The sequence below is a fragment of the Zootermopsis nevadensis genome, unplaced genomic scaffold (genome assembly GCF_977971745.1).
Source record: "Zootermopsis nevadensis isolate Lab colony 2312 unplaced genomic scaffold, Znev_1.0 Znev_ptg000002l, whole genome shotgun sequence".
Classification (NCBI taxonomy): Eukaryota; Metazoa; Arthropoda; class Insecta; order Blattodea; family Termopsidae; genus Zootermopsis; species Zootermopsis nevadensis.
In genome coordinates, this window is record NW_028259134.1 from 784,261 (window position 1) to 804,769 (window position 20,509).

A 20,509-nucleotide genomic window follows, 5' to 3' on the forward strand; every position below is an offset into this window, starting at 1 on the left:
CCGCTTCTATTCGTGCTTAGTTTATTCATGTCCCGGTAGTGGCGTTGTTGTACCATACGTTTAAAATGGCGGGTGTACTTGACATGTGTTAAAAGCAATGTTCTGTAGTTGAATTGTCGGTGTGCCAGAACGTGACAGTGGAAACAGCCACAAGCGACTGCAGGTGTATGGGGATGATGCTGTCGATCGCAGCACAGTTGGTCGTTGGGTTAAGCGATTATCTGGGAAAAGTGGAGTCTTGTGGCAGCGGTGAAAAATTGTCTGAGGGTTCAGGTCCTGACTTTTACAAGGCGAGTATACAAGCATTTGTTAAGAGGTGGAAGAAAGCAATTGAGAGTGGACGTATGTGGAAAAATAGGATTTTCCTCATAAATATACTATGTATAAAATTATCAATAACAATGCTATGGAATAAATATTGGTTTCTTTAAAAAATGTGCTAGGTGGATTAGCTCTCTCAGATTCTGAGAAAGCAGAAACTCGACGAGGCAGCCTTCAGCAGTCCCTTTGATGTTGCTAACACCAAATCCTGGCCACAAGAACATTACTTGTTCTTTGTGGAGTACCAGTCTTGATGCAAAGGAGGAATGCTTTGAAGGGAAAGATGGTACTTGTGGGTTATCGGGACACATCGCTTTAAAAATAGGTTAGGTTGGGTTAATGTGTGTGGATAAATGACATATACTTGAAAGTTATTATCAGAACATGCCACTGGCCTGAAGTAATTCATGTACTTAAAATTAGAATCGAATAGGAAAATCAGTATTATATACATACCTTCACATGTCTACACAGCCAAATTTTATGAACCTATAATTCATTTTATAAATATGATCATGTTACATGAATTTCTGAACTGAAGTTCTTACAAACACAACTTGGCAAAAAGTACAATTCATAAAGCTGTTCTGTTTTAATTGCTTTATTTATTTTGTGGCTAACAAATATTGGCATTTTCAATGTTACACAAATGATTACAGTTTATTTTATTGTTAATGAACATTCAGTATTCTGTAAATTACGTATTAATTTTAAATGGATGAAACTTGATACATTAACACTTTAAAAATCTTCATATGGTATAAAAAGCAATACTGCGTAAACAAATTATAAATTTATTAAGTGTGTGACTTCAACTTTAAAACAGGGACTGGTAGCTGTAAAGACATCTAAGGGCTACCGCACACGTAAGACAAGCAGTCAGACAACTGTTTCGTCGTTCGCACAAAGCCCTTAAGAACATATAGAAGTGTGCATACTGTTACGACACGACTGGCAGTCGGTTACCTCTACCGACAACCCCGAATTTTTCCGTCTACCAACTGTCGTTGGCCCTTCGAATTATATGAAAGCGCGCAGACGAACGACCTTTCAGTCGTTCTGCCTTTCATTTCATGAGAGCATTTGCAGACAGTAGACGATTGTCAAACATGGATTTTGTCGAAACTGCTGTAGTATGTGCACTTGTGATTCACCTTAAAAAAAGGAGGAAAAGGAATTACTGGGTGCATCCATTATACAGTGAGAGACTGTTGAAAGGAAAATTCTATACCATGTATGAAACATTACGGAATTAGCCTGCAAAATTCTTTTCATATTTTCGCATGAGTACACAAAGTTTTGATGAACTTCTATTATTGCTGAGACCAAGTATAACCTATTAACATTGATGTTTGCATAATCTTTAAATTTTTTGTCATAAAGAGCAACATTCCTGACTTCTGTACTCGGCGAGCATAGAGAAAAGAATGTGGAACAAAAGAGCACAAGAGAACGACTGTTTAGTCGTACATATACGCGTGCTCATGGACTGAACTGTCGTGTCGTTTATGGGTCGTATGCTTCAGCCTACAACGACAGAACAGTCAGCCAACGGTTAAGTCTTACGTGTGCGGTAGCCCTAAGTCTTCTAAAATCATAAGTCAGTGTGATGCTTCCCAAACAGAAAACATTCCACCAGTTTCTTTAATCCAGATAACAAATTTTAATGTTCTAAGTAAAGAGAAGTTTCAATTTTTATGTACGTTACATTTTCACAGACATAAAAAAATAACTTGCAGGCAGGCAAAGTTCGCTCGAGCATTACCAACGTACAGTGATACTGTCTCCATCTTCAATGGAAAAAAAGGAGAGTTCCTTCAGATTATTATCTAATGGAAACTCAATATCAGGATACTGAAAGAAAGGAGAAACATTCAGTGGATATTACAATTGCAGATGTTAAAATGAAAACCAATGCTGGCATATATGAAAGTATGTGAAAAATTTTAAAGAGGCTTTCACTGCTATTTACTGACACTTGTGTATTCATTTCTCTTTTTGTGATGACACCATGCCATGAATTGGTCTGTCAATGCATTCTTAATCTCCCATGTTGGCAGCCTTCTTGGTTGTGGCACCATGTGGACTTGCATGAGGGTACCAACATTTCAACGGAACATAATGCCGCTGGCACCTACCAGCATGTTCACACAATTCACAATCCAGAAGATCACTGTGACAAACTTAAATATCACATATTCTTCATTGTGTAACAAAAACAGTCAAAAGAATGGTATTGTGGAATAGCATATTAGTATTTTAAATGTTACTAGACCAATCCAAGTATACAGAGCTTGTTGGTTCTAACACGCCATGATTATAACCTACTTTAGACCATCAGTATAGAATGAAAATTTCTCAAATTGAATTTGATCATGCCATGTAAATTCTGTGCCAATTACATCTATTACAAATTATTCAAGCTTAAAAGGATAAGAAGAGAAACAGCTAGGAATGTTAAACTTTTACTGCACACAGATAATAGATGCATGAATTAATTAAAAATAACCTTTTTGACTGGAAGATAAAATTCAAAAGTACTTACTTATCTTTAACATACAAATAAATATATAATAAATTGCATCTAACCTTTGAGCTGATATATGCTAGTTTTGGGATTACAGTCGTTGTGTCAAATAGCCTCTGGGACATGCCAATCAACGTCTGGACCTGCATGGACTGTGGTAATTTCTTTGTATATGATCTACCTCCATGGTCTGGACTAAAAATTTCAACAGCTAAAAACAACTGTTAAGGAAAATATTTGTTTATTGAAGAGGATAACAGTTTTAAAAAAGCAGATGATAGAACTTTTGAAAGGATACTTATCAGATTTGTGCTAAATTTTCGGGCCGTGTATTCTTCACCTGGAGCGCCATACTCTGGAACACAGTCCAAGATATTTACATCATGAGCTTCGATGGGATAGAAACATGTAAAGTGAGAGTTATTTCTGGCAACAGCATATCTTGCGCACATGTGGAAGATGTGGTCTAACACTATCTCTGTTTGATATGTAGTTCAGTCCCAATTATCAACCATCAGTTATATGACATTCGTTTTTATCTGATGTGCCATGTCAGAATGCTCCATTTTATCAACTGTCAACTTGGCATGTAGCGGAATGAATCACACTCCTGCACCACACACCTTCTACATTTCTTAAAGGAAGCAGTCAAGGCTTAATTTAAGGTATTATCCTGATATTTTCCTGGAATGACTGAGGAAAACCACAAGAAAAAACAGTCAGGTATTATGTGGTGTTTGAAAGGTCCAGAATAGGATAATATCTTCTAACTGCATCATCTGTACATTAAGAAGTTTATGGTACTTTTAGTAAAGTTGTTCCCAGTCACAGTCTTCCTACTTCCAGATACGTTTCCAGCTTTTTACATGTGACCTTGAGTCTCATTCTTGAACACATCTGTTTATACACAAGCAAGTATCTACATGCATGTTTGTATACTTGATACAATGACAGGAGTCATTGCTGTGTGTCAATACATAAATTCCATTCTAAGGATTTTTTATTATAATCGATGGTAGAAAAGAGTCTAAACTGGAAATACAACTGTTTACCTTTGAAGTGCAGATTTTAATATCTTGCTTTTAGTGTTCTTGGTTTCATATTAATATTACCTTAATATAAAAACAAAACATAAGTGTAATGAATGTGTAAGTACTATTACGTAAACCCTTTGTAACACACTTTTTGCTCATAAATTTCTATCTGGTTCAAATATTTAATGAAGGGCAAAGTTTCCCATATTTCAAAAATAAATGCAATCCATTAAAGGTCAATGCTTCATAATTATATGTCATAGTAAGTTATAATAAAGCATTAAATTGCATTTTTATAGTTTAGATGCGTCATGTTTGTGTATAAAATTCAAATATATATTTATTATTCAAGTCTATACACAAACTTTTAAATTGTTGATGTTAAAATTTAAAATTAATATTAATATTCTGCGCCATTCATCGTTATCTCGATGTTACAATATTGCGCTTTATAAAGCGATGACGATGAATGGCGCAGAATATTAATATTAATTTTAAATTTTAACATCAACAATTTAAAAGTTTGTGTATAGACTTGAATAATAAATATAATTAAATTGCATGTATTACAGAAGTTAAATATACCTACACAACCACAAGTTTCTATGTCCATCATAAATAATACTTACTATCAACAAGCAGAGGATACCGAGGATGGGTTTGAATAAACTTGTCCAAGATCGGTTTATGGATCGTGACATCTGATAGTTTGGCCTCTCTTAGCCATACTTCACTGTGCTTCTTTAAATAATCAATTTCAGCTCCCTTACGTTCATCAGTGGTAACCGGAGCTCCATTCAAATTCTATGCAAAAAGTGAAAAAACAAAACAAGTAGGTTGGTAAGCCATTGGATGGATGCTGGGTCACTTTATTTGCTATATACAGTGGAACCCCTTATATACACTTTTCTGGGGATCAATGAAAAGTGGCGTAAATTGTGTGAATTAATAAATTGCAGGAAATTAAAAAAAAAACAGATCAGAAGTTAATACTTACCTTTCGCATTTAAAGTAATGTTCAAACACTGATAGTTTCTGCCCAGAATAAGCACTGTATATACTTCAGTATCTTGTTCTGTTTGGACTTTCTGTCTGTGAATGTCCTAAACTTCTTTCTCAAGTATGTTGCCAGTTAAAAAGAACTTTCAACTCATGTTGACACTAAATGCATAGTTCCTGATTAATTCTGATGGCTGACATCACTTCTAGTCATCTTCCTCGTCTGAAAATCCACTTGTCTTCCTCACATGTTAATCTATCATAACATCAATGTTCCACTGTTCACACACGACTAATACTGCATTTAATTCAGCAAAAGTACTGAATGTTGAACCAGAGATAAGTTTCTCCCAGTCAGCATCCAATACCATGGTCTCACATACCTATACTTCTGCTTCACTAGTATATAAACAAACGAAGGTAAGCTTTTGCGATATAGTTATACATGGCACACACATTCACTTCTTGCCTTGCTTAGTAAACATAATGCAAGGCACCAAGCACATTTATCTGCAATCCTTCGTACAGTCCAACAAAGTTACTGTCTTCTGGAGAAGATTCCTTTGACAATTAAGTTCAAACGAATGGTCTCATTCCTTCCATTGCCTCTCAATGGCTAAAAAATTAAGTAGCCCGGTAGCAGGAAGACGAGGACTGCATTATGCCCTTGCACACAAGCACAGACCACCAGTGATTCACATCTCAAAGTTTCTGCACTATACAGTGTTATTTCTATAGAAACCCAATGTGCTCCAAAATAATCATGAATATTTCCTATAAGTGCTATTCCACTTTTTACTTCTGTAAAACTTATCATTTTAAACCCTATGTATAGTACTGGCATGGCTTGTTTGCAGTCTTGGCAACTGCTCTGCGCTATGTGGCAGTCTGAAGAAACACAATCAGATAATCCCCTGAATGATTTCCTCTTCTTCAAAATTTTATGGTGCAACATTTCATGTCACCTTACACTAACATACTAAGAACAGAATATCTGCGGAAAGGAATTCTACTCTGAGCCCAGTACTGAAACAACTACACTGAAGATTGAAGTCCTCCATGTACATGAACAGTGCTATTTTGTGTGATAAATGTCAAACTCTAAAATTTTGCAGAGCACCAATCTTACAATACTTTCTATTAATTTGCCTGATTCTGTACTTATTTTCAAAGAATCATGTGACATCTACATCTACTGGTACAGAAAAGTAAGTACACGGTGCATCAAAATTCCTGGAATTGACTCAAGACTTAAGTGCACAAAAGATAAAAAAGAGGGTGCAGACCATATGTTAAGTCCCTATCCTGAATACATTAAGCATAAAGAACTAAGTGCCTGTTACCTTCAGATTACCAATTCTTGCTATTATAAGTTGTCTCGATGTCTCTGCACTTTTGTCTTGGAGCACAGGATTCTGATGGAACCTCAGTTCTTCCAGCAGAAGCAACTTATTTAGCTCATTCATGGACTCCAACTGATAAAGAAAATTCAATAAATTGTGTTATAAAATATTCTAAAACATAATTTGTAAAAGCTGCTCCTAACTGTTATTATTATAAAATTTATTGATAAATGTGAATAGAAGTACTGTCTACAGATCACGAGAAAAGCCCTGCGGGGGAAGTCGTTTCTGGTGCGGTGCAGGGGAATGTTTACTGCCTGGTGGACTAGAGGGCTGCTATTGGTGGGGAGTGTGACACGCCAGAGAGTTATGCTACTACACAGACTGAAAACATCAAGCAGTTGAGATTAGCGTGTATTGAGTGCGTCGGTTCTGTGTTCTATGGGTGTTGTGATAATATTCTATATTCAATCACAGGTGATTTAAAGATGTCGAGTGTACGTAAACAGGGGAAAACTATCCACAAATTGCAAATTTCATAACAATATGCCAAAAACAATGTTTCCATTTCTGATTTATATATAGACACACACACACACACAGGATAAGCACAAAAGAACTTTTCAAGTTCAAAATTATACAGAAAACAAATGCAGCATATTTACAAATTCCCAACCACGCCAATCAATACAAAAACTCTCAAGACTTTTGTTTCAAATAACCCAGGTGATTGTTGTTGTGCATCTCCACTAGATGACACTAGTTCTAAAAATGGTTATCCCACATTACCATATTCTTTACATAACAATGATAAATACAACCGGAGTTAGCGCAACCAGCTGCAAAGTCAAAAAACAATACATTGAATTATTGAGATTTAAGGTTCACATGGTGGCAAGCATGAAAATGACCGTCTTCTTTGTTGATGCATCACATATTCTCATAGAAATTGCCAAATGTTTCAGAGATACTTACTACACCCATCATCAGAGCTGTAACTGGCCTGTTGACGAAGACAGAAAACACCTCTGAACTGTCCGTTAGTTTCTACAAAACTAAGGCGCAACAACACATAAAACAGCCATCTTCAGTACAATGCATTAATATTTTCAAAAGATATAAATATGAATAAAATACAGATAGAAAATAATCTCACTATTGTCTAACTTTTGTTGAAAACTTACGCTGTCAATATTATTTCTTGAAAGATTGAGTTGCTTCAGCGCAGGAAACAATCTTGTTTTCTGTTCAGTCTCGCAGACAGGAAAATAAACTTCTTTCACACCAACATCAGATGCATTCAAATACTCCAAACTGAAAAATCAATCCAAGTCCTCTGTTTAGATTATCTATTATGGCAGTCCCAAACAACATGGAAAAGGGCAAATGTTTATGGGCACAAAGATACATATAAATAAAAAAGGACTAAAACTGTATTTGTGTTGTTTTAATGCCTGTAAACTTGAGGAATAAAATTTGCAGACATAAATATGTAATTTATGGAAACTCTCCTCATTGTATGGTTATGTTACACACATCATAAAACTTGATTGCCTGCTCTTTACTATCTAGGTGCGGTCACTCTTCTTCCTGTATCTTATCAATGTGTATTCCTGTGCTGACTTTGGTATTCTCAGTGTCTTCTATGTAGTCAGTTCTTTAGATGTCTGTATTTTGTTGATGATCTAGTCTTGCGATACTCGGTAACAGTCACAGAAACATCATATATGTTGCTTCCAGTATTTCAGTGTGTCTGCTTCAATACTCAGGCCATATTTAAAAATTGCTTTGTTGCATTGTGTATTGCAAGAGGTGAAATCTCTTCCAGTTGCAGCACCAAAGTTCTGAAATCTTGCGCATGCGCGTGTATCACATTCTTAGCAGGGCTTTTCTCCTGGTCTGTGGACTGTACATTAATTCAATTCAGTTCATTTATTTGAGTGCTTGGCAACAGCCAAGCACTAACAACAATACAAAAACAAAACTAACAATGAACTAAATATATAAATGTACAATATAATAATGATAATAAATCAATTCATTAATTTATTGCAAAATAATTAACAGTAAATGAGCTAAATGATATGCCTAAAAGTTAAACATTAAAATACAAAAAACAAACAAACAAATGAACTAATTATATAAATGTACAATATTAATACTAATAATAATTCAATTCATTTATTGCATAATAATCAGCAATCAAATGAGCTAAGTATATAATAATTAAATTAAAATTAGTTAATTATGAACAATACATACAAAATGAAACTTTAATTACAAGAAAAGAAAATGGGCTAAATAAAATGCCTAAGCAAAATATACTCCTTGTTAAAGATGTCGATGTGCTGACAGACTGCATTGGCAGCAGAAACACACCTAAACAAGGGACTGGCCTTAAAACTGAACAAATATAATACAACAGTGTGTCTGCACACGTATCTGTATCTTACCATGGTAGCTGTCCAAGTTTATTTATTTCTCGCCAGTCATTAATTAAATTTCCTTCTAAATCAAGAGACTTTAAGTGATGCAAAATTCCTTCTGGAGGAGCGTCAAGAGTTGTGATATTATTGAAAGGAACCTGTAAATTACACAATCAATACAGTATTCAATGCACAAGCTACCCACTACCATACCTGTCATCATCAAATTGCATGCCTCAAGGGCATTGAAAGGAATTCACCCCCTTACCCCGCTGCTAGAAGTTAACAGTATACGAGTAGCTACACCGCTCTTAAGCAAGCAATCGCATAACCTGCCATGGCACTGTTGTCTTGTGAGTTCTAATTTATTCATATTTTACAATTTCATATTATCTGTTGTTTCATGCATTAAATCGCTGTGCGGTGATATGGAAAATCAGCCTGAAACATCGTTAGCTGTTATAACATGAGTGAAGCTGGACAGATTAAGGAAATCTGCCATAAAAAATCAGAATAATAGGGGACAAGTATTTTCAAAGACATTTCTGAGCAACCTAAACATTCTAGTAATACATTATATATTTTGTTTTAAAAGAAAAAAGAGGGTACCAAAGTAACTGTTTACGTAACATGGTCCCAGTCACAGTGCAAAATCACAAAGCACACAGAACACACTAACAAACACTGTATTTTCTCATAAACTAAATGACTGATTGAAATGTGGTTTTTGAAAACACACAGTTTGAACCTTCAGCTTCATTTCATAGAACATAAATTTGTAGTAGGGTATGCTTTTAGCTATGCAATGAAGAGTAATTTGAAATACATGAAAAGATTTTTCAATTGTTAAAATAATAAAATGCCATGGCAAATTAATTATAATGGTATTATTACGTTAGTAAGAATGCGGTAATCGAAATATTTCACCGTTCCCATTAAAAAATGAAAAAGTTACAGCAGGTTCTAGTGAGATGTCCTGCAAAATGTTCAGTTTGCCCGAGCTCCACTGTTTGTATTGCAACATTATGATTTTACCGAGACCTTGAAGCGTGTAATCTCGTGACACTGGGTATAACAGCATCTAACTATATAATAAGAAATGTTGGTTGGTAATCATTTGCTTTTGTTAAGTGATTCTAGACCTTATATCTTACAGAAAAACAAGATGGGAGTTACATATTTTTGAACTTGAAAATCAAACGTTTATTAACATTTCATGGTCACAAATCCAACATACTGAAGGAACTAAAACTGCATACATAATATTATATGAAATATTTCATACATTAAATAAATGTACACTACATACCTGCAGTTTTTCTACAAATGGCCACATGGTAGCACAATCTAATATTTGAGACCAAACATATTCCATTCTGCCCATGATAACATGTTCTAGTGATTGGAATGAACCCTGGTACTCCACTGGTTGAGGAGGAATCTGCAACTGGTTTTCACTGCAACACATTTTACAGCACATACTGGAACATGTGGATTATAGCCATGGCAAGAACATGAGTGACCCCACTTAATGGTACCTGCACCTTGTCGTGGTGGTGGGGCTTGAGTACCTCAGTGGCGGTAGCATAGCTACTGGTAGGGCCTCCCTAGCCACATTGGTCGAGGGGGAGAGGTCAGACTAAGACAGGTACCCTGGTCCTCCAGGTTGGGGGTTGGTCACAAGGCTAACAACCTTGCACCGTAAAAAGCAAGATGTTTCAAAACCTCAATCGAAGCCTCGGACAGACCGACCTAACAGAGGACCGAATGGAAGAGGAGAATTGAGGAGGCCATGGACCGAATACGGACCGGAGAGCCATAGAAGAAGAAGAAGAACATGAGTGAACCTCAGTTTTTTCTCCTTGCAGCATATACATCAACCTATTCTAAAACAAATTAAGTGTCCTTTCAGAATATTAGACCACATTTGTGAAATATACATTCTTCACACTCTGTTGTGAGTAATGAACACCTTATGGGTCTGTCTGTCTGAAGGTTGCATTCTTCCTAGGAGAAAGAACCTGCATGATCAGGGTCACTGTCCACAACAGTGATGTAGGATCATATCAGTGCAAAAATAACCTAAGGACATTGGTGGAATGCACTGTTACTCAACAGTGACCAATGACCTACTATTAAACTTGCAATTTATAACCTTGCACCTGAGAAGATTTTATTGAGGAGCCATCTGTTTGGAACTTAAGTTTCTTCTGACTTAAAAGAGAAATGATCAGAGTACCTTGCAGATGATGGTATGTAGAGAGCAGAAATAGTATTAAACAGGTGCAAGGATAGGTAAAGGTACTCAGTATTGGGTTTGCTCATAATGCAGCACCTGATAACAAAGACAAATACTCCTGATATTTCACAGCCACCTTCACAGAGTTTGAGGTCACATTATTAGTGGATGAATGAAATCTATACTGCCACCAGTACCTCAACCTAGAAATACTGGAACAGCTGCCAGTTGAATGAAAGAAGATATCACAACACAGAGCAAGTAGTTTTATACTGACATGTGACAGTGCGTGAAACAATACATGACGAAGTTTTGTGAAATCAGTGTTGACTGCAAATATTAAGTGCTAAGGGCTGAATGGGTGGTTCTAAGCCAGTGCAAGCAGTTGACAGCTGTGAAGTGGTTGAATGTGGTCCTGAGACAGACAGAAGGGACCAAAAGGAAAACTAAAAGATGGACAAACATCTCTAGTTTCAGTGTTCCTGACACAGAACAAGGATAACTGATTGTAACTGTGTTTGTAATCACATCGGTACTAGTGTCGAATAAATCCAGCACGAGTGAACTTACTGTGTGTAAACTATCACGGACAAATAAAAATCACTAACTGAAAGCCCAATTATGTTTTGTCATAATTTTTTATGTAGTGATAGTTCAAACTGCACAATCTGGATTACAATTGAATTTTACCCTTCACAGTTTTATTTGATTTATTATATCTGATACAATAAAATCCTACTACCAGATATGATTAATCACTCTTACAGTACACAGACATTCAAATTGGGCATATGACATACGTCAAACTGCCCTGACCACTTAATCCTCTGATCAAGACTATACATAAATGTCATTTGTTTTTTGTTTTTTTGTAGTGTTCTGTCTGACGACAGGTCCATATATTATGAACAGGATCCTTCCAACCTCTTCAGGTTGTCAGGGACCTGCTCATACATATATACATTTTTGGCAGAGATGATCAGAAGTGGTTTGCCATTGCCTTCTTCTGTGTGTGAGTGGAGTAATTGTTGGGATGCCACAGAGAAACCGGGGAAGCCCCCGGAGGAAAACTCCGTGATGCCTAGACCACGGCCTTGCCCAACACAAGTTATAAATTTGAGCACCACCGGGAATTGAACCCGGGACCCCAGGCTTACAAGGCTAGTGTTCTGACCACTAGACCACCGTGGCGGTATAAATGTCATACAAAACCTTAAATTAATTACCTGACATTAAGGACTCTAAGATGCCTCAACTGATTAGCAATTCTCGCAAGACACTGCCAACTATGAAGAAGATTCTGTGATAAATCTAATTCCTGAATATTTGGGCAAACTTGTAGAAGTTCTCCCTCTTCACCTGGTCCATTGACATTTTGCCCTCGTAAACAGATCACCCGAAGTTCTTCAAACTGGCTGTAAATAAAGACATTAAACACTTTGTGTGTGTGTGTGTGTGTGCATGCACGCAAGGCTGTGGGGGGAACGGGGGAGATTTATAACCCAGGCTGTACTCTGCTACAGGAGTAGTTCCCACTAAACATTACATTGGCTTAAAAATAATCAAAACTTTCTCTTTCTTTCATAGACAATAAATGCTATTGAATTTTCTCATGTTTTTCAGTTTGTAGAAAGGAAAATTCAGATGCCTGGGTGTGTTCATTTTCCTAATCCATATATCACTTAAAACCAAGAAATTTCCATGATGTTTACTCACTGAAAACTGTATAAATCAATACTAGAACAAACAAAAGCCTGGACCTTGATCTGGAAGCCTATGCAAGTTGAATTAATGCAGTTCAAAGACTGTTCACACAGCGGAGGTACAAACAGGAGTTGTCATGTACACACAAAGTACATTTTTCCTGAACGGTTGATGGTGGTGGTATAATGTGCATTATACAGCACTCCATACTAATGGATTAGTAAAAACTTAAAAGTTACTGAGTTGTTATTACATTTCAAACAGAAAAAAATACTTTGAAATTTTAAACATTCAATACTTTATAAGTCTGACTATGACCAAATTTGTCAACTAAGTAACAGATCATTTTATTGGTGAAATACTGACCTCTGTTGCTTGTTAACTTTGTCGAACCCAACAACTTCTATGAAACGTGCCTTTATCCCACGCTGCAGATGTGCCAAATTTTCCTTGTCGATTCCTGCAGTGTCATCATTCTTCACTTCTCCGTAACGATTCCTAATAGCAGCTCGGAAAGACCTGCCTAAATTCACCTTCTCCAATCGAACAAATGATCCTGATGTCGAATGCCTAGAATTATAATGGGACTACTAGTTTTAATATTTTAGACTGTTTAAACATGTTACACTAGGAGTATCTGACAAACCAAACCACACTTGAACAAAAAGATAAATTCCTAAAAATCCCCAACAAGAAACACTTTTAAGGTGCTTGTATCTGGAACTCATACAAATTAAAACACTTCAAATATATTGTTTAGTGTAAATAACAGTGATGTTACTTGTGGCACTTTTTCTTAAATCTACAGAACTTTCAAAAAGTTAATATTTACTGAGTACTGACACAGGTGTAATATCATAATAACAAGGGTTATATTTAGGTTATTTAATGGTGCTGTATCAAGGTTACATAACAGGTATAAATATGAGAAATGAATGAAAGAATACAGTAGCATTCAGTATTCATTGTGCCAGTACAATAAAATGACAGCCACTGAAGGTTGTAAGGACAGCCCTCTTTAATCTGCTCAAAGCCCAGTAACTGACACCAGAGAACTGCTAAACATTAATTTGTATTTAGTTAATGTTACAGTTAAACTCAAAGACGGTGCTGAAAATGAACATATTGATCAATTTTATTAATAAAAATATTATGGAAATGTAGCATTGGTGATAATCACCAGTATTCAGTATCATGATATATATGGTTTAATTTGATTCCTGAAAAGCCAATTAACATACTCAAATGTACAGTCTACTTGATGCAAAATATTTGGAAACATATGTGTTCTTAAGGAAACTGTAACCTTATCAGATATATCATTATTTGCAATGCAGGTCCCCCAGGTTTTTTATAAAATGTATACCTCGTAGTGAAATATTTCTTTGCTTCATGTGTTCCATTGTGCTTCCCACGTGTAGGATCATCCCAGTCTACACCCAACCAAATTCCTTTTGTAGGTGGTACTTCTCCAATGTAACATATAGTACCATAATAGCCACAGCTTTCCACTCGATGACCAGGTTTGACACGCAGTGCATCATCATGTGTCATTGTATTGCTTGTGTTGAGACTAACCATAACTTGCTGTTTTAAAGAAAATAATCTTTACAGAAGCTTTAATTTATTAGCATCTATGCTAAAGTAACAATTTATTGTTACCACATTATAAACTGTGAAGGCATGCTTTGAAATGTGTACATTCCTTGTACATAAATTCAAACAGCAATGTAATTTCATAAATTATCACAGTGCCTTTCACCTGAAGTATATACAATTCAAGTGTCAAAAATTTATTATTAAACAGTCTTTGATAACCTAAATATCCATAACCTCAAATGTCTGGAAACTGGTTTATAAATTATAATGCCATCACCTTACGTAATTCCAACAGCACATTCCACAACTCAAAACTAATTACAGGTCAAAAGGTAAAAGAGGAACATTCAAATTCACTCACAGCGTCCTTTATAGCTCTGGAAATGCCAGTTTACAATGGAGATGTATGTCTTTTTTTGATTAATTTATGTTGGTCATCATGTCGCTATTGCTATTATTTAGTTGGTGCTTTGGTACTACTAGTACATTGGTGACGTATGCAAGGGGTTTGCCAAAAGCAAAAACGTAAAATTGGTAAATGCAAAATGAATTCCTTCCAACACCTTGCTATTGGGTGTTTCAAACACCAGAAAATTTCTCAAATACAAGTGACACGTGACAGAGGAATTGTCCTGTGGGCAATGTAAAGATAATTAAGACCAAAGTTTGTTAATTTAAACTTATGTTGGATAAGATTGATTGATAAAATCCGAATTTATAATCGATATAGTTATGCTACGTTATAATTGCAATGAAAACGGAAAAAAAAGTCTTAGTCCTTGATTACTCAAGCGTGGAAAATTACAAGATGTAAACTGGCCTTGCCCGTTTAAAATTGACGAGGCCAAACTCTTGAAATATGAAGTCCATATAGGAGTGAAGATCATAGTTCAATCAGTAGTATTTTTCAGAGAAGTGCTGTAAGTACGAGTTGAATATCGCTGTCGATAAGGTTGGTATTTTTTTATACAGTAATCTTCAAACTTTGCATACCGTGTAGTGTATTAGAACATAAAATAAACAAACTATTAACACTATAAAGAGACACTAGTGTTTGTTTGCTTATTTTATGTTTTTTATACAGGATACAATATGCCAGTGCATTGTATATTTACAACAATACATTTCTTCCATTGCCATGGTCATTATTCTTTACTGAAGGTAGAATCTAAGTTTGTGTATTTAATAATACAATATTTACTCCTGCTCCAAGCAGTTTTCTGTAATTTTATCAATTCCTGGACCCTTCATTTTCAATTTAAACTATATCAAAACTAGGATCAGGTACAAATCTGCATATGCTCATTAATCCCATGCATGTTTAATAACTGGTTAAAATAATATTTCCTTTATTATGTATACTGTGGGTATTAGTGGAAAGTAACTAATATTCTAATCCTTTATCAAAATAATTTGTGGTTAGTGGTTCATCTTTTCAGCACACATCAAACAACAAATGTATTTTGCATCAAGCTCAAAAAATTAAGTCTTTGTTTTTAAAATGTTTGATTAATGTGACATTAATATTGCTGTAAATATCTTAATTTATTTTGGTTGTATCTTGTTGCTGTTATTTTTGGTTGGTTAATACTATGAAGATAAGACAAAAACTGACAGTGGAACCACGGTTCCGGAGAATCTGACGTAAATACGTCTTTGTATTTAAATTATATTTAGGCAATAAATACAATGAAAGGAAGTTTATTTATTAGCTCTATTCTAAATATTCGCTTTACACATGCTTTACAATTGAGTAGATAGTTTGATTAAGATATTGCTTATTTAACTATCGCTCATACGTTCAGCATTAGTTTTTGGGAACTTCAGGTTCATTATTTAATACTTATATTTTTTTTAAGTTTTCTGTACTGTCTCATATATTGTGCATTACGGACTCTTTTATCTTCAAGGTCATCCATCTTGTTATCTCTACATAATATGACGCAAAACACAAACGCAGCAGTAGCGTGAAGTGCGATGCGCATTGGTTTGTATAAATAAATGTTTGTAGAACCTAAATCATTTGTGATATGTAAAATCTGAAAACAGATATGGAAAGCTCAAAAGGTAATACGTATTTCGTACGCAATATGTCCAGATCCATCTCTTACGGTTTTCGAGAGGCGGGCCCTTAACGTGATGAACAATAATAATTAATAGGAATCCCTTACCTCAAACTTTGTTCAATTGTAAGAGACCACGATGTCAACCCGAAATGACCAATTTAATCAAAACTAAGATGGAGAGAGTGGATGGCAGTTTCACAGATTTTTTAATAATTCGTATATAAGATAAGTACTTGTGATATTCTAAAACGTTTTTAACAGCACAGTTTTATCTACTCTACAAGCGATTCACAGCTCAGATCTTTCCGCGATAACGAAAGCGGATTGTTGACGGCAGTAATGAAACACAACAATGCCGAATAAACAGATGACATAACAACTAGTTTCTTAGGTAAAGGAGTGGATTGCAATACGCTTAATTCAGGCAATTATACAGCTTGCATAATAAATGTTTACAAGTAAGTCATAATTAATCTATTGTATATAATGGGTGGATTTATTTGTAACTTATCTCTACTTTATGTGAACCCTTTGTTTGTATTTTTGTGACATTTATATAATAGTATGACTTGTATTTGTATAACATGTATTGTATTATTATGACTTATTCTACATCCTATTGTCATCTGACTAACTTATGGATCCATGGAATGTAATAAAGATGTATGTACGTATGTATGAAAAGAGAGCCTTACGGCATGATTAGCCAATATTGTTGCAGGTGTGTGTTAGAAATTCGAATCCTTTTTCTAGCATTGCTATGCACGCAGGAGTTCATATAAAAGCTGACCATTGTCGGTCCATATTTACACATTGTTGGTATGGATCCTACACATCTTCATAACGTTGTTTTTGCCGAATGTCCCTTCCGTATAGACGTATTTACGTCAAAAAACTCTCAAGTTCCTGTTCTTAAGCATCATGTCATGCATATGTATGGAGGAGTAGAGGTGAAGCTCCATGCATTCTTAGTGTTGATACTGGATGTAGGTGGATGGTCATCTTCATGCTCCAGGTGCTTTATCTCCAGAGTAAGAGCATGCAGTATGCACTACATAGGAGACTCTATGGGTCCTAGAATCTTGGACATGATAATGAGAAAGATCCTTGCCTGTTTGACTAATCAAACTGCTTTTCTAGTCCATGGCTAGTCACTTTATTGACTGAAGCCATTTATTTCTGGCAGTATTTGAGCTGGTTTATCTCAGTGTAACCTATTATTTTAAAAAGTATTTTATATACGCAGAGAGAGTTATGAATTCAAATCTGTCTAGATTTTAATGTAGTAACAACAGATCGCATATCATTTTGTTTTAGAGGAGCCTGAAGATTGTTTTGAAATAGACCACAGTATGTCACTATAACTGTGTTTTAAAATAATAAATAATGATATGTTGTGTGTGGTACAAGAACTAGATTCCAGCCAAAATTTAAATTATTTGCCTCCCAAGATATATAATAGGAGCTCAGTATGCGATTCCTACGTTTGACAATTACCATTACAGTCATTTATGTGGCAAAGTTTACAGTTCTGATCCCACCATTAATTATTAACTTCATGTAAATAGTTGTTCCCATTTACTTCCATGCATTAAACTCTAATGACACACAACAGTAAACCATTTAGTGGATACACTTTGTGATTTATTTTGTGTTAAACTGTATAAATTCAAAATACATATAATTTTTTAGGAATTCATATTAAGAATTTGCTAAGATGTTGTCCAGGTAACCCAGTGTCATGCGAGTGGCTCATCTGAGACCATATTTAACGAAACCCTTTAAAAAGCATCGAGTCATTCACCATACTTTGTTGACTAAAACAGTTATTTGTCATACTGAGTCCTGTGCCATTTGCAGCTTTGTGTAGGAAGTTAAAAGAACATCAGTATTTGTCTTTGCTGAACCGTTTGGTAGACAGTGTGATGGCCAGCGAGGAATCAAGTTGTCAGTCCTCTGGAACACTAACAAGTTTAATTTACACTTACATGATTACACCCCCTCTCTAATGAAGAATATTTTCATGCTGCTTATTAATATAATTTTGTTTTGTAATCTTCTACCTACGAAAGTGTGGTACCATGCAAATGAAGAGTCATCATTCGAGAAAAATGAACTGTAGATATTATCCTGCTTCTCTGGTGTAATGTGGGAACATGTAATGATATTGTTCTGTCATTTATGTGGCGTGGTACATAAATGATGTAACTTGTAATAGAAGTTGTGAAATTTTTCCATTATATACAAATTTATTCAGAAATGGATTCATTGAATTTGTATAATTATTCTTTAAATGGTGAGAGAATAGCAGTTACATTTTGTGCACTCATATTTGGTGAAAGGCCTTGTTTATGTTTGATTAGTACATTACTAATGCATTTAGAGACTTATGTTAGGAAGATAAATTGCGAGTCATAATTGTCTGTTTTGAAATTTCATAATGTCATTAGTCTGGCGGAACTAAAGAAACCTATTGAAAACTTGCCAAGACTCTGGCTCAAAGAATGAGGTGGGTTGGAGGTTACATAATAAGACAGACCTGTTACGTTTTTGCTGTCGTTCACTACTGGAATAAACTTAATGAAAATTGGAAAAGCCTTGAAGAAATCTTGAAATTGAAGTAGTAATACCATTGTTTTGCCAAGCTGGCTAGATTCTACATGTTTAATAGAAGCTGTACGTTATTTTTAATTTTGAGTGAACATGTCACCTGTGTGATCTGCTGTAACCCTAATGGTTATTTGTTTATTTGTAGTGTTCTGTCTGAGGACAGGTCCATATGAACAGGATCCTTCCATCCTTTTCTCGGACTGGGACCTGTTCATATACGTTCTTGGCAGATGATCCAGAAGTGGTTTGCCATTGCCTTCTTCTGTGTGTGAATGGAGTAATTGTTGGGATGCCACGGAGGAAAACTCCGTGTTGCCTAGACCACGGCCTTGCCCAACACAAGTTATAAATTCGGGCACCGCCGGGAATCGAACCCGATACCCCAGGATTACAAGGCCAGCGTTCTAACCGCTAGACCACAGTGGCTATGTAAAAGTTTCCGATATTTACCGAAATTATCATTCCGTCACGATCTGTGCTGGCTTATTATGGTGCCCTCCACAAATATCAATCCAATAATCACCTGCTCGCTGATTTTGCATTATATGGTACATTTTGCAGGATGAAATGATATCTCCACGACTCTGTGTGGATTTTCAGATTCCTAGAGCCTTGTGTTTTTGCTTGTCTGAAAACCCATCAAGGTGGAAATGGGGTTCATCACTAACCACAGGCAGTCCAAGGTGGTGCACAAACTATAGGAAGTCCCAAATAACTCACCTCTGCTGCTTTTAGACCACACTAAGCATCTGTACCACTTGGATTTTGTAGGAATGCAATATCAGATTCCATTGCATGATAGTATGTTGATGTTCTTTCGATACCAAATGACTCTGAGCATTCTGTTGCAGATTTTCTAAGACTCTGAAATAGCGTTTCATGTACACAAGCAGCGCTGCCCTACGTGCATGTTGACCCGTGCCTTCCCACTGCATCTTTTTTGTTGTCGCGGACGCTACCGGTTAATTCAAGCTTCCGTGCCAGACGGCTGATTGCAGATCTTGCTGGTGCCTGTTGCATGCTCAGTTTTGTCTGAAACTGTCTTTGCACTGTTACAAAACTACAGGTAAAATGTTCTGACAGTAAAATAATGCTGCTCCATGCTGTATGCTATTTTGAACAGTGCATGCTGTTTGCTGAACTGAAAATTCCTGACATTCCCACATCCAATGGTACCACTTTTTACTTTTCCAACTAGTGATGTGTGTTTGAAACTGTTGTTGTTTGTCTGAATTCTGAATTTCCTGTAGATTTTTGGTTTATTTGATTTTGCCATAGTCTTCTTTCATAAATTGCTGTCTTGTACATTGTGATTCAATGGTCTATTCCAAATGACTTTGTTGTAGTAAAATGCCAGTTACAACTGGAAAGTATGGCCCGCTTGTTGGAGCAATAGACGAAGGCACGAGCAGCGCTAGATTTTTGGTAAGTAACAAACCTCATGTCGTTCCTCATAATCATTATATTAATGGCAGGGACTATTCTAAGTAATATTATGATGAAAAAATTTATGATATTCCTTCAGAATTTCTGACAAAAATGTGTGTCTTGTGAAAGCCAAAGCTTATCTAAATAATGTTTAAGGATTTGTCTATACTGCAAAGAAAACAACACTTCACCGTTACAAAGATCAATTTGTTA

General features: G+C 35.7%; 2 protein-coding genes across 15 annotated transcripts in view; one reads left to right on the top strand and one right to left on the bottom strand.

Moving 5' to 3' along the window:
- The first annotated feature begins 59 nt into the window (after positions 1–59).
- The window catches only part of LOC110828820 (glycerol kinase 3), a 28,113-nt gene continuing 7,663 nt past the window's right edge, over positions 60–20,509 (top strand). Inside the window, exons 1-3 of one of the 10 annotated variants that reach the window (XM_022061876.2) lie at positions 14,787–15,144; positions 19,720–19,934; positions 20,215–20,293. In XM_022061876.2, coding sequence (XP_021917568.1) covers positions 20,219–20,293 — 75 coding nt within the window. In that variant the 5' untranslated portion in view covers positions 14,787–15,144; positions 19,720–19,934; positions 20,215–20,218. Of the gene's footprint in view, positions 291–14,786; positions 15,145–16,049; positions 16,260–16,568; positions 16,717–19,334; positions 19,935–20,214; positions 20,294–20,509 lie in introns of those variants that run through there. The other 9 variants (XM_022061866.2, XM_022061868.2, XM_022061870.2 and 6 more) reach the window with 9 other exon arrangements.
- On the bottom strand, positions 907–16,514 carry Tbce (Tubulin-binding cofactor E). 5 transcript variants are annotated; one of them, XM_022061865.2, is made up of 12 exons: positions 14,554–14,683; positions 13,960–14,180; positions 12,960–13,163; positions 12,116–12,304; positions 9,960–10,107; positions 8,678–8,808; positions 7,409–7,538; positions 6,225–6,356; positions 4,512–4,686; positions 3,147–3,203; positions 2,911–3,059; positions 907–1,475 (listed from the first exon to the last, which is right to left on the bottom strand). In XM_022061865.2, the coding sequence occupies exons 2-12, from the start codon at positions 14,172–14,174 to the stop codon at positions 1,425–1,427; spliced, it is 1,581 nt and encodes a 526-aa protein (XP_021917557.1). In that variant the 5' UTR covers positions 14,175–14,180; positions 14,554–14,683; the 3' UTR covers positions 907–1,424. The 5 variants fall into 5 exon arrangements, with proteins under 5 accessions (XP_021917557.1, XP_021917554.1, XP_087213744.1 ...); XM_022061862.2 differs by having other exon boundaries at positions 907–2,175; XM_087357618.1 differs by lacking the exons at positions 907–1,475; positions 14,554–14,683 and adding exons at positions 2,188–2,455; positions 16,364–16,514.

Bases quoted from the DNA above. Each gene is read 5' to 3' on its own strand.
- Tbce (XM_087357618.1), bottom strand. From the start codon at position 14,174: ATGGTTAGTCTCAACACAAGCAATACAATGACACATGATGATGCACTG. The intron at 12,305-12,959 runs GTCAGTATTTCA...CTTTATTTACAG, and splicing joins AAAGTTAACAAGCAACAGAG to CCAGTTTGAAGAACTTCGGG. The intron at 7,539-8,677 runs GTAAGATACAGA...TTGATTTTTCAG, and splicing joins AAACTTGGACAGCTACCATG to TTTGGAGTATTTGAATGCAT.